General features: G+C 41.7%; 1 protein-coding gene across 4 annotated transcripts; it reads right to left on the bottom strand.

The window, feature by feature from the left end:
* Positions 1-2,723: 2,723 nt before the first annotated feature.
* Positions 2,724-10,941, bottom strand: LOC102709506 (mitochondrial arginine transporter BAC1). Of its 4 annotated transcripts, XR_005812798.1 has the most exons (11): positions 10,730-10,941; positions 10,458-10,590; positions 9,718-9,807; positions 8,641-8,742; positions 6,428-6,532; positions 6,242-6,334; positions 5,958-6,158; positions 5,784-5,882; positions 5,532-5,672; positions 3,460-3,573; positions 2,724-3,122 (listed from the first exon to the last, which is right to left on the bottom strand). XR_005812798.1 is itself a non-coding variant. In XM_015842036.2 (10 exons), exons 2-9 carry the CDS (start codon positions 10,551-10,553, stop codon positions 5,538-5,540), a joined length of 921 nt encoding a protein of 306 aa, XP_015697522.1. In that variant the 5' UTR covers positions 10,554-10,593; positions 10,730-10,940; the 3' UTR covers positions 2,724-3,122; positions 5,532-5,537. The 4 variants fall into 4 exon arrangements, 3 of the variants coding, with proteins under 3 accessions (XP_015697522.1, XP_006663387.1, XP_015697523.1); XM_015842036.2 differs by lacking the exon at positions 3,460-3,573 and having other exon boundaries at positions 10,458-10,593; positions 10,730-10,940; XM_006663324.3 differs by lacking the exon at positions 3,460-3,573 and having other exon boundaries at positions 10,730-10,940.
* Positions 10,942-12,600: the final 1,659 nt, after the last annotated feature.

Here is a 12,600-nt window from a genome sequence, read left to right as displayed (position 1 = left end):
GAGGTAGACGTTGATAGTACTGGAGAGCTCGAGCAGCACCTACTCGTACTGGACCTACGGCGGACTATCCGATGACCACCGCCAGGCATCCGCATTGGGGCAGCAATGGCACGGGGCATGGACGGTGGAGGGTACTAAGGAGACGCGTCCGAGGAGGACAGGCAAATCCCGTTGGACGGATTGGTTCCCAACGCCAGTGATACCCAGGTTAAGGTATTGAGCGTCCTGTTTGCTGACTTTTCCTATATTGCATTTGGGTGAAAAGTAGTGTGGAATGTTAAACAAAGTCCTAATTTTAGATCTTTCTTGATTCGGAATCAGGGCTGCATGATTGATTATGGATTTTACCAAACTCGTTACATGGAGCATGATTATTGATTTTGTTGTTTTAACTTGAGTGTGGCATCCATGTTGCAATGTTAATGGGTTCGATCAGTGCAGGATATTTGTTGTTTGTGCTCATTGCTGTAGAAGAAATGCTAACCAAATTGATGTGAATGCTAGAGAATGCCGGATTTTTTGAAGTCCTATTTATGTTTGGTAATAAATTGTGCATTCGACTTATTACAGGTTGATCAGGCAACTCCACCGTCGGCGTAGCACGACCTATAGTCCCTCATCAGAATGCTGAGGTCCAGGTCCTGACCAAGCAGCTCATTAGGACTCGTGAGGAGATGAAGATGCAGGGGAGAATTGCAGTGTGTGCGGTTGGCTTGATGGCAGTTGCTTGCGTCGTGGCGGCCTGGTTCTTCTAAGTGTTTGTTGCGGTTTGGCTTTTGGAGTGGATGGGTTGTTGGACACGACTTGTGCCTATCTGTCATGTCTGTAACATATTAGCTTGGTTTGGGTTAGTATTTGCCCAAGGGCTGTTAGTTAAGTAATCTGGTAATTTGGATGATGATGGTAGTATTTTTGTTACTTTTGTAGCAGCAAACTTGTAGATGACTGCTCCTTATTATCGCAACCTATTTATATAAAAGCTTGTGTGCCTATGTGTTATATCCTTGCAATTTTGTTTCATGAAGTCGCAAATTGCTGTAATGTGATCTCTGCAAGTATTATCATGTCATACTATTGAAGCATTTGGCTTTGTGTGTGCTAACCAAGTTGACTGTGCTAATATAGCAAACACGAGCTTTATTTATACACAAGGCTCAAGTGCCGTTATTTATTTATTTACAATTTGGATTCAATTGAGATGAATCCATTATTAGAGTCTAATTAGATCACTAAAACTACATAATAATTCTAAAAGTACCATAGCTAAAAGTTAATATACATACAAATAGATTTTAAGAGAACTTCTGCATAAAATATAGATTAATAGTCATCGGAATTACCCTACATTTGCCATACATGCTCAACTAGATCTTGCTTGAGCATGTTGTGCCTTGCACGGTCGTACACCTAGGCATCTCTTGCAACAAGTTCGACAAACGCCGGTAGAGCTGATCCATATGTATACTCTGGTGCTTCCCCCTCAAAAACCCAGGGCCCGTCTTCCACAAGCCATATAGCTCCCTTTCATCCTCTACGATCATATTATGCATTATAATACATGCAAAATATCGTAACATTACCGATATATGCTTGCTCCCATAAGTGAGTTGGGACAGCCACCGCCTTGAAGTGTTCTTTGAGGACACCAAACACACATTACACATCTTTCTGGTACCCTTCTTGGTATGCCGCAAACAACTTGTGTTTTTTAACTTGGGGTAGCTGAATGGTATTCATAGGAATCGTCCATTCAGGATATATCCCATCGGCTACGTACTAGCTCAAACTGTACTGATTGCCATTGACGGTATACATGACCCTTGTGGATCTTCCAGATACCACATCGGCGAAAATTGGTGAGTGATTCAGGACATTGATGTCATTGTTAGAACCGACAACACCGAAGAAAGCATGCAATATTCACATATCATGTGACGCCACTGCTTTCAAAATGAATGTAGCAGCCCTATAATCTCCCCTTGTGTACATCTCTTTTCAACCGTCCAGATAGTTCTTCCACTTTCAATGCATACTGTCAATGCTACCTAGCATTACTGTAAAACCCCTTGCCTCGGCCTTCCGGAGTAAGTTTTGTACGTCATCGACATTGGGCCTCCTTACATATTCTGACCCAAATATCTCTATGACACCCTCACAAAACTTATTCAATGATTCTCCAGCTGTTGTAGCGCCAATCCGAACATACTCGTCCACTTGATCAGCCGAGACAGTGTATGCGAGAATCCTCGTGACGATTGTACACTTCTGAATTAGTGAGTCCTAAGCGACCGAGAGCATCCGTCTGATATGTAAAGTACGGCGGCCATTCACCAAGTGCATTCACAATCCTGACGGAAGAGACTTATTCATCCGGTAGCGACGTCTAAACAGTTGCTCATTGTACACCGGATTTTCAGAGAAATAGTCTGCCCAAATCTGTGCATGTCCTCCCTCCTGATCCAAGCGAATGTACCTCCTACTGCATCCTGGACGCTCCTACTGCATCCTGGACGTCTGGAAGTGGATGGATTCAGCAGATGTGACAAATTCGTTTCAACTTGGGAGACTGCTTGACTGAAATTTTGTTGCTGGGCTATGTAATCTTCCATTGTAAAACCTTTGCTGTCATCTTCATTAAGGTCGCCTTCCGATGAGTAAGAAGACGACATAGCAACACAGAGTAAGTAGAGTAAATGGCAGCACAAAGAACAAAAGGAGGGTGAGTAAATGGCATAAGATCAGCTTATAACATGACAGCAAAAATTGCTCAACATAGCCATGGATAAAAATATCTTGCATGTATCACACATTTAACATGACTATCATCAAATTCTCGTGTCATAGGTTGTCACAACCACCTAGAAATTTAAATGTCCTATGTGCTATAGCCCCATAAAATATAACTTTTGTTTACGGAGGACCAATACACTCGGCCAATGCAAGGCCCAGCTTCGCACAAAGGAATTTCAGCATCCTGAAAGCAGTACTCGTTCCACTCAATTGCTGATATCTGCCTGGGCATGCAGCAGCTCCTGGGCAGTCCCCACTCCATTGCACGCCTCGGCATGGAGCAGCTCCTTCAACCGCAAGGGCATCCATCAGCAAATTCCATGCGACCATCCCTACATAGTTCACAATTAGTACATAACACAACTATAGGCAACCAACTGAAAAAACAACCAACAGACCGACCCATTGTAAAAAAATGTTGCCATCTGCCCTCTTTTTCTTGCCTCCCCCGCAGAGATGCCACCAAAAGGTCCACTTGATCAGATTTTTATTCATGCGAGTATCATCCATGGCATATAATCATGACTAGAAATCGGATTATTTTCAAATCAAGAATCTAGAGACCATATTATTTGCATTACAAGTTTACAGTAGCACACATCCAACCAATATTTTTATTGTGAGACATTATGAGAAATAGAACGGAGAACTAGAAGGGGAAAATAAAACCTGGAGATACTGGTGAGGGTTGTGGCAGCTGCTAGAGAGGTCGCCGGAGTGGGGCATGGCAGCCAGAGTGAAGGAGAGCATCGGCGCAGGCGGCGCTGGTCGGCGTAGGCGACGCTGGTTGGGGAGGCGGCACAGGAGAGAACGTGAGGAGAGGAGAAAGGAAGTGGGCTGTATTTATTTTTCTGTGGGCTGTACTGTATTGATCGTACTTGCTATGCAGGAAAATAGATTTTTGATTTTTGAGCATAACGTGAGCAAGTATACAGGGCATATCAATTGATGTTTCTAAATTCTGGATTTGAGTATTAAAATAAAATCTGAACATAACAAAATAAATTTATATACTAGCACCTGATCATTATATTTGTTATTTAAAATACATCATTTATATGCATTGCATGCAGTAAATTATGCGTTCGGAATATGTCCTTTATTCGGACTTCCGTTTTTTTTTTAGAAATTTGAGTTCCTGAGAAATCATCTGTTTCGACTGAATCTGAGGGTATTCATTGTGTTTTCTATCAAGTCCATCTCTTGATCATATTGATAGTTATATCAAGTATTTGCAACCTATATAACGTTCACCATTGCATAGAAAACCAAAACTTTAATTTTAAATGTTAATTATGTGCATGTATATATATGTGGATCAGCCCCTTAATGATCTTATTTATTGGCAACTGATACTTGTGTGTTTTGGAGTACATCATGAGGTTAACTAACAACTGCCATATGGTATGCAAGTGCCGTAGCGATCATGTCTATCACATGACCTGGAATGGGACAGGCTATCTTAGTAATACTTTCTTAATGGCTTTATCCTGTGGGCTAAGGACTTCTGTGAACCCCGTGAGTTTGGGCTAGCGATGAGCATTGCTGTTGTTGCAGGGATGTCAATGGGTCAGGTATGAGTAGAGCAAGTTCGTGCCTGACCCGATACCCCTTTTGCCCACCCGGTTGATACCCGATAGGATTGGCGGGTAGAAATCCATACGCACACCTATATCCATAAGGTACGGGTATACCCGATGGGTACCAATGGGTTTTATATGATTAATATTTCAATACAAAGGTAATTAAATAAAGAGCAATAAAATCAATAAATTGCAAAATTATCACCAATGGTTTAAAAGAGTAATGCAAATTATAAATAAGCTAGCATTATTTCATCGAAGTTCAAGATTTTGATAGGTCAATAGAAAATAGGTATGAGATAGAACAAAATCAACATCTACATTAATTTCAAGTCCGGTATGGGTTACCCACGGGTAAAATATAAAACCCAGCTACTACCCATTAGATTTTTGGGTCACGGGCGGATGTACCTACGGGCAAAAATTAACCTCATACCCAGACCCATTGGGTCGGCTACCCATAGATACCCGAACCCGTGGATAAAATTGCCACCCTAATGAAACATCCTCCGTTGAAAAAGGCATCCGCCGAGTTTTAACGAAACCTCTCTATTCAAGAAGCATCTTTTAATCATTATTTGCTATTTCAGAACTCTTTTGTGGTTTATTTATCATAACTCGTTCCTGAACCGTCAAAAACGTTTAAATGCCATCCTTTCACATGTAATAACCACTTAAATGACATGCACAAGTATATAACCAACATGGAAAACAAATCAATGGAAACAACAAAAAAAGTTGTCCACCTTTGTTCATATTCCTCGTCTCAATTAATTTAAAGAGGTATGATGTCTGATGTGTCAAGATGATGTGGCAGCCATCTCACTCAAAGTGCCCACAAAACCAGTCCAGGGACGTTATTTACATGTTTTTAATAGTTGGAGTTGAGGGGTAAAAGTTGAACCACGTGACGAGTTAAGGGACCAAATATAAACATTTCCTATCAAACCCACCAATCCCAGGAAAAAACTGATTAATCAGGTGTGCTCCCTACACCCTAGCATGTTATGGGAAATGATCAACAATTCAGCTTGCCGCATCTGAAACAATGATAAAACGGAGAACAGACCTAGTCCACTAACAAAAGGAAATCTGATCAAAATGTTATGATTTTGAGACGTAAAAGGTAAACACACGACTTTCAGACAATGTGAGTACCTTATGCTAGTCACGCCTTATACCAAGAATCTTAGCACTGTATTCCCAAGCAACAATTGCTGCTGCATTGGCAGGAAATGCTCTTGCTAGAGTCGGACCCAGGCCAGCATAACAGCCACCCATTCCAGCTCTTCTGTAAACCTGTGGCATTTCAAGCATGTGATCTACTTTAATCAAGCATAAATTCGTAATGATCCACAAAGCCAATGAAAGTAAAAAAAAAAAATCATGAACCATAGCAAGGGCATGTACCATGCTTAAAATTTGAAAGGGGTTTCGACTCAAATGAGGGTCAGGATCAGTCTGGATAATGGTTTTTGCAACATCAAGTGGTAGAGTAGCTGTCCAGAACTGCAGAACAGAAGGATTGCTGACAAAACAGGAAAAGAATATTGTGTTGGATTCAGGATATGTGTAGATAATTACCGCCATCCCACTCATGCCACCACTCATGATTCCTATGCCAACATCTTTTGCCAGAACTAAGTGATTGCCACTTGAAAACCAGGGTGAATCTAGAAAATTGTGCATCCAATACCGGCTGTATTCATAAGTGCAAAAGAAGACAGCATTGCCAACTGCCTCTCTAAACAATGTAGCCAAACCACCACGAAATAGACCACAAACCTGCATTGTAATCACAACTCATAAAGTGGTAAAAAAACAAAAGTGCTATTGAACAAGAAGCTAGTAAGGCAAATTAAGCTCACTCCTTCACTTTGAAGTGTCTTTACAGCACAATCTAGAGGACTGGAGTACCTAGCAGCATGCATTGCATCCTTCCCTTGAACTTGCATTCTGCACTGGAAAAATCTTGGCATTACAACATTAAATGACACCTGAATCATTCCTCCTAGCTCCTAGCCTATATTGGATAAATAGACTGGTAGACTAACCTTTGTTAGTTCAGTTGGAGTGAGAATGCAACTGATCAAGGCTCCACTACAGGCAGCAGAAGGTATTATTACCTGTAGTTGTGGCCTAGAATCCTCAGATTTTCCCTGGTATAAAAAGTTGTCAGAAATCTTAAGTTGAACTTTGATCAAGGCATGTCACATTAGTTACATTGATCATGCTATTGCTAAACAACGGTATGGCTTGGAAGGCCAGTTTTGAACCGAAACTGCAATAAATTACAGGCACAGAAAACTGGTTGTCCAAGAAATGCTCTTTAGGTGGGCCAATTTCTATACTAAATCCCCTAGCTGGACGTGATTCACCAGGAGAATAAAAAAGCCTCACGACACAACAGGGGAAAAAAACGACGCAATCGACATCTTTTTTCAGTGTGAGCTTGATATCGCATTTGGGGGGCAAAAGAAATTCAAGGGCTGTAGCAAGAAGCAAAGTCCCATGCTTTGATTCGCTTCACCACCACCATATACAAACTCAATTTCAGTTCCCAACAGCATTTCTTTCCTCCATGCGAAATTCCACTAACGCCTGGGCTCAGGGGCATAGCTTAATGGCCCAAGGGGGTGCACAATGATCCAGATATTAAAAAAAATCAGTGTTACCACCCTATCTTCTTAATCACATCCGCTCAGCCCAAGTTACCACCCAATCACCCATAAGCACAGAAGCAAGAGCACCCGCAAGCTCACAACACAGGTGGCCAGGTGCACAAATGCATGTCCCTCACATGCCATGCATCAGGCTTGGATAACTGAGCCACCTCAATGCCACCCACTTCTAAACTTGCCCTTTCCTGATAGCTTTGCCGGTTCGTGTTCCTCCAACTCAAACTACTTGCCTTCACACTAAAAGATGAAACATCACACCATCCAAGATTGGGAACTGGGATCCAAACACAAAAGCAAACAAATACGACAAACACAACACCTCAGACAACCAACAGGACCTACACCAAAGGAAAAGACCGCCTCGGAGCACCCACAGTTCAAGATGGGGAACCGGGATCCAAAAGGAAGAGGCCCCAAAAACGATGATCATTGGCAACAAGCATAGATGAGGATAGCAATGATGACATGGAATGATGTGCTTTAAATGTGGCAATCAGGGCTGTGATAAAAAACACTAATATTAAAATGTGTGCTTTAAATGTTGTCATTATTAATATCTTTTTTCAGATTGTCAGTAGGATTTGAACAATATAAGTCAAATTCGGACTTAGAGCGTTACAGTCACATAAGACTCAAAACAAACAGACTGGCGCATCAACAAAGCTGTAAGTTTCTTCACCTATCCGTTGTATAGTTCCATTGTATAGTTACTATATTTTTATTGTATAACTTTTTATTGGACCGAGTTGTATAGTTCTATTGGTTCTTTTGGATGAATTTTGGTATTTATATTCTTGCATGATTATTATTTACATATGTAGTTCAGTGACAGAACTACGTAAATAATAAACATGGGAGAACGAAAATACCAACATGTATCATATTTCTTATTCTTGATTATTCCTTAGTATTTTTAAGTTGGAATTAACAGTTTTTTCAAGTTGGAAACATGTTTTTATTCACTTCTTTCCAGGCTATTGAGGAAATTAAGGTTGGCATATCAGATGATATATTTAGCAAATATCGATCATCATTTGTGAATTTGATATTTCCCTCATTTAACTTTTTCATTTTTGTAAGCAATTTTAATCCCTACTCCTTTGTTGTCATAAACTGCCATCACTTATATTGAATTGATAATGCCACCATACAGAATAGTAGTAGGCAATTTCAGGTACAACCCAGAGCTGATTGCCAATTTGCATTTTGTGTAAAATTTCTAGCCAATTTTTATATTATTGTTTGGTTTGTCCAATTTGATGTTCCTTTCTGATATTTTGGTGAATGAAGAAAAACCCCATTGCACTCATTTTAATGAAGGTGCTGATTTCAATTTGGTATTTCCATGCATGGTGCAGTATTCACAGTTTTAGAGTAATACAGAATAGTTGTTGTGCAAATCATATAGACAGCTAGAATTTTTTTTCCTTCTCCCAAGCAGCCTGCCAAAGGGAGGTTTTCTTTTATGTCACTGTTATTCTTGGAAAAGAAATGTTACAGGGTTTTTTCTTATGACTGAGGGTGAAAAACAGCAACTTCCAAGCAGATTATAATAGTTTTGCAATCAGAGAAGAACAGTAAAATACCTTTAGTAATTGCTTGGCTTGTGAATATGTACCAAAGAAAAGGGAGCTTTCAAGTGCTATACCAATAAATGAAGATGATCCACCTTTATAAAGTCCTCTAATCTGTGAGAGAAAATAGTCAGACAATTAACTACTGGTAATTATGTTGCTAGGCTAAATTACACACTAAACCCCCTCAAAGAATCAGATGCTTGAAAATTAAACCCTGACAGAATCAGAGATGTAAATAAATATCTAATTACAATCCTCAGTTCAATAGCAGCAGATTCTAATATCAGTCCTAGCAATAATTATTACAGACAGAGCAGCTATGATAAAATGATGCTTTATCTAGAAGAGTGATGCCAGAAAATCATTTGGCCATTGATCTTTTTAGGGGAAATTTTGGATGTTATATTCACAGCCTATAGTGTAGAAAAGATGAAAGACAAAAAAGGTACAACTCCATAGTATGGTTAATGCATTCATAGAGTAGTTATTTGTATAGAAAGTTGTATGTGAGTCGTCTTCATTAACTGAGCTTCCATAAACATTAGAAAGTTAACCATTCTTTTCAACGGGACATCGAGTTATAAGATTATATTGATTGTTTTATTTGCCCATTGGGAATTGGCCCAATAGATAGATCGAGTAGAAAACAAAGGTTGTTTTCTGTTTTCCACAGGAACATAATGCATTAAGAGTGGGAATGCAGTTGTTTTTTTTCGGTTTTCTTAGGGTGGGGGGAGCAGTTTTATCTTTCAGATCTCTCAGAGTGGGAGCTTGCTACGTGCAAGGGGGCAGGGAGGATGGACGACTGTGCTTTTTACATAGTAGATAGAGATATAAGTTGACTTGATAAATAAAAGTAAAATGAATGTGACCTAGGCATTTTTCCCTGTATTGGTAGAGTAAATTTCACCCATCTCACTTGTATTGTCTATGGAATGTTGAACCACATGCATTGAGGGATGAAAAAAAACTTATGGTGTATGCTGATAAATTAACCCCAGACACATTTTTTATAAGAAGAATTCCCATGAGCCTAAAACTAAGCACAAATTTTTCAGTGAGAGATGAAAAAACAAAGGGACTTACACCTTCTTCAACCAGTGTCCTTCTAGTACAGTGGAAAGCGTTCCTGTATACCTTTCCATGAGCTGTGGTGTTGTGAGCTTGCAATTTGACCTATCAATGGACAGACGATTAGCAAGAAGAAAATGAACCAGAATTCACACACATGTTCTATCCAATAAATGAAAGTGAACATGAGCTTGCAGTATTCTGCACTACATGAACAGATACAATGAAAATTGTGCAATGCCATGCACTTTTCAAACAAGTATTTGTTCCACAAGTACAGCATAAACAAATGAAAAGCATATATGTAACGGTTAAATAATTTTCTTGCCAACTTACACACATCATCACTGAATGCTGGACCCATGTGTTATATGTACTTGCAACCATGTAGGCTAGATACACTAGGACATGTTGATCTTGATGTCAATTAGTATCCCTCTCAAAATCTCCAACGTTACCACAACCATTGCAAGATGCACTGGTCTTTTAAGCATTTCCCCAAGTATTTTTACAAATCTAAAATGACGTCAACTCTACAAATAATAAAACTATGGATAAGTTCATTTTGAACCAAGCATTTAGCGGCAGTCAATGGTATATATCTCGTCTTCACAAGGAAACCAACTAAGCAAGTATCTTATCGCAGCAGCCATTCGGGCACCGGATCCAATTAAGCAGGAAAACCACATTGCGAGAGACAGATTCATGTCCGCTACCGGAAGGAAGATGTGAAGGAAAATACAGAAGCAAGCGACCTTGACGGTGTCGAAAGGGTGGCCGACCGCCACCTGGGCGATCCCGGCAGCGCATCCGGCGGCGTACTCCTTCGCGGCGTCACCCGCGCCGGCCATCTCCGCGTACTCCCCCAAATTATTTTTGGGGAAAAAGCTGCTGTAAGTATTAGGGTTAAGACAAAGAGAGAAGCATCCGGATCTAGAAGAGAAGATAAGGTTAAGGCAAAGAGAAATGTGGTGCGGGTAGAACGTGAGGGATGAGAAAGATGATTTACATCCCCACGGGTGCTCACCGGAGGATGAGGCCGCAGGACGACGGCAACGCTGCTCGCGAGATGGAGACCGGCGCAGGCGGCGGACGAATTCGTGAGGAGAGGGGAGCCGACGACGAGGGCACAGGGAGATTGATTTGGGCGGAGTCAGTGGCGAGAGCACGCGGCGGAAGCAGCGGGACGCCGGTGACGGCGCTGGCGGCGGGCGTAGGTAACGGTTAGGGCATTGACAGTGCAAAAGACCCCACCAATGAAGCCACTCATCAAAAAAAAAAAAAATCTCATCCCACGGTATAAGTGGCTTCAATTGATACATTATTTTTCGTATCAGCCCCTATATATTTTTATTTTAATCTATATCTTTTTTATATACATAGTAATCCATATCTTTACAATAAAGATCCTAAAATAAAATATTAATACTAGATCTACACCATCGATTCTCCTCTGAAACCTCCACCCTTTCCCCACCGACGCTGCATGGCGCTCCCCCTCCACCGCCATCGGCGACCTGCTCCTCTCCCCTCCCCTAACGTGTCGTGCTCCTCTCCCATTCTACCGGCGTGACACTCCCCCTCCACCGCCACTAGCGACCTGCTCTCATCGCCTCCCCGGTGCGCCGTGCTCCTCTCCCCCTCCACCGTCGCCGGCGCAGTGCTCCTCTTCCCTTCCCCGGACGCGGCGGAGGTCGACGAGATGCGGTGGCCGCCTATGGAGCTCGAGCGCCGCGTGGAGGAGCTCAGGCGATGCAGATCCGCCAGGAGCTCGACGACGTCGCGTGGAGGATCTCAGAGGCGGCGACGGAGCTATGTAGTGATCGGGCTACGTGGCGGCGGATCTAGGGCGGCCGCGGTGGATCTCGAGCAGTGGCGGTGGATCGCGGCAGCAGACGGGTTACGGCGACGGTGGTCAGGCAGTAATAGCGGAGCTCAGGCGCCAGTGGCGTCGGTCGGCCGGTTGGAGCCACGCACTGGTAGGCGGCGACTCAAGCCAATGGCGGTTGGTAGACTTTTTTCAGACAAGGTCATAGTGCCTTGCAGAGGAGACGAGGATCCTGATGAAACCATTGTGCCCCATCTTCTCTCTCCGCCACTAGAGCATTGCGCCTAAGTGGCGAGTTTGAGTCACTCGCCACGTAGTTGCATTGGTCATGCCCTTAGGACGGCTGCTAGGGACTGTGAGTGCGAGGAGTGTAGTCTCTTATGGATTTTCCATACAAGTATCTAATCAACGGTAAGATTTATCTTGCTCAACAGTAAGATTTATGTAGCGTCCAGTTTTCCTCCCTCAACCGTAAGATTTATCTTGCTCAACCACAAACCTAGCTCCTCTTTGGCATTTGCATGGATCAATATGTCTAACAGCGGACGCAAAACGAGAAAAAACATTACTATATAATTAATTGAGTATTGGGTATTATAAACTTAAAAATGGATTAATCTAATTTTTTAAAACAACTTTTATATAAGTTTTTTTTCAGAATATACATCAGTTAACAAGTTTGGGAAACGTGCGCACGGAAAAGAAAGAAGTTAACCTCATTAGTCGCTCGCGAATGAGCCCTAGGTACATCGCATCCCTTATCTTCCAAAATGGATTCTTTCATTTGCCCGCCGAGCGATTTGAACAGTGATTTTGTTCTACATGGCAAACACATGCCATATTAACTTAAATTTTATCCAACATGACAATACATACAACAATAAAAGTAAATATATTATACGGGAACCCACACTTGATTAGCCACCGCATTTTCTTCCTCCTCCTCCTTCTCCCTGATGTAGTTCCTCTCCTCTCTCAATCTCCTTCTGTCACACCCAGAGTTTCAGTCCTAAGCCTAAATTCGTAAAGAAAATTGTTAAGTAACAATTGGCTTAATTAACTCAGGAAAA

Source organism: Oryza brachyantha, chromosome 11 (genome assembly GCF_000231095.2).
Source record: "Oryza brachyantha chromosome 11, ObraRS2, whole genome shotgun sequence".
In the NCBI taxonomy this organism is placed as follows: Eukaryota; Viridiplantae; Streptophyta; class Magnoliopsida; order Poales; family Poaceae; genus Oryza; species Oryza brachyantha.
The sequence above is the reverse complement of the archived record's forward strand: the minus strand, read 5'-3'. Positions and strand labels throughout refer to the sequence as shown.

Coding starts and splice junctions, on each gene's coding strand:
- LOC102709506 (XM_015842036.2), bottom strand. CDS start 10,553: ATGGCCGGCGCGGGTGACGCCGCGAAGGAGTACGCCGCCGGATGCGCT. Junction 8,743..9,717: donor GGACACTGGTTGAAGAAGGT/GTAAGTCCCTTT, acceptor TTTCTCTCACAG/ATTAGAGGACTTTATAAAGG. Junction 6,533..8,640: donor AAGCCAAGCAATTACTAAAG/GTATTTTACTGT, acceptor TTTTTATACCAG/GGAAAATCTGAGGATTCTAG.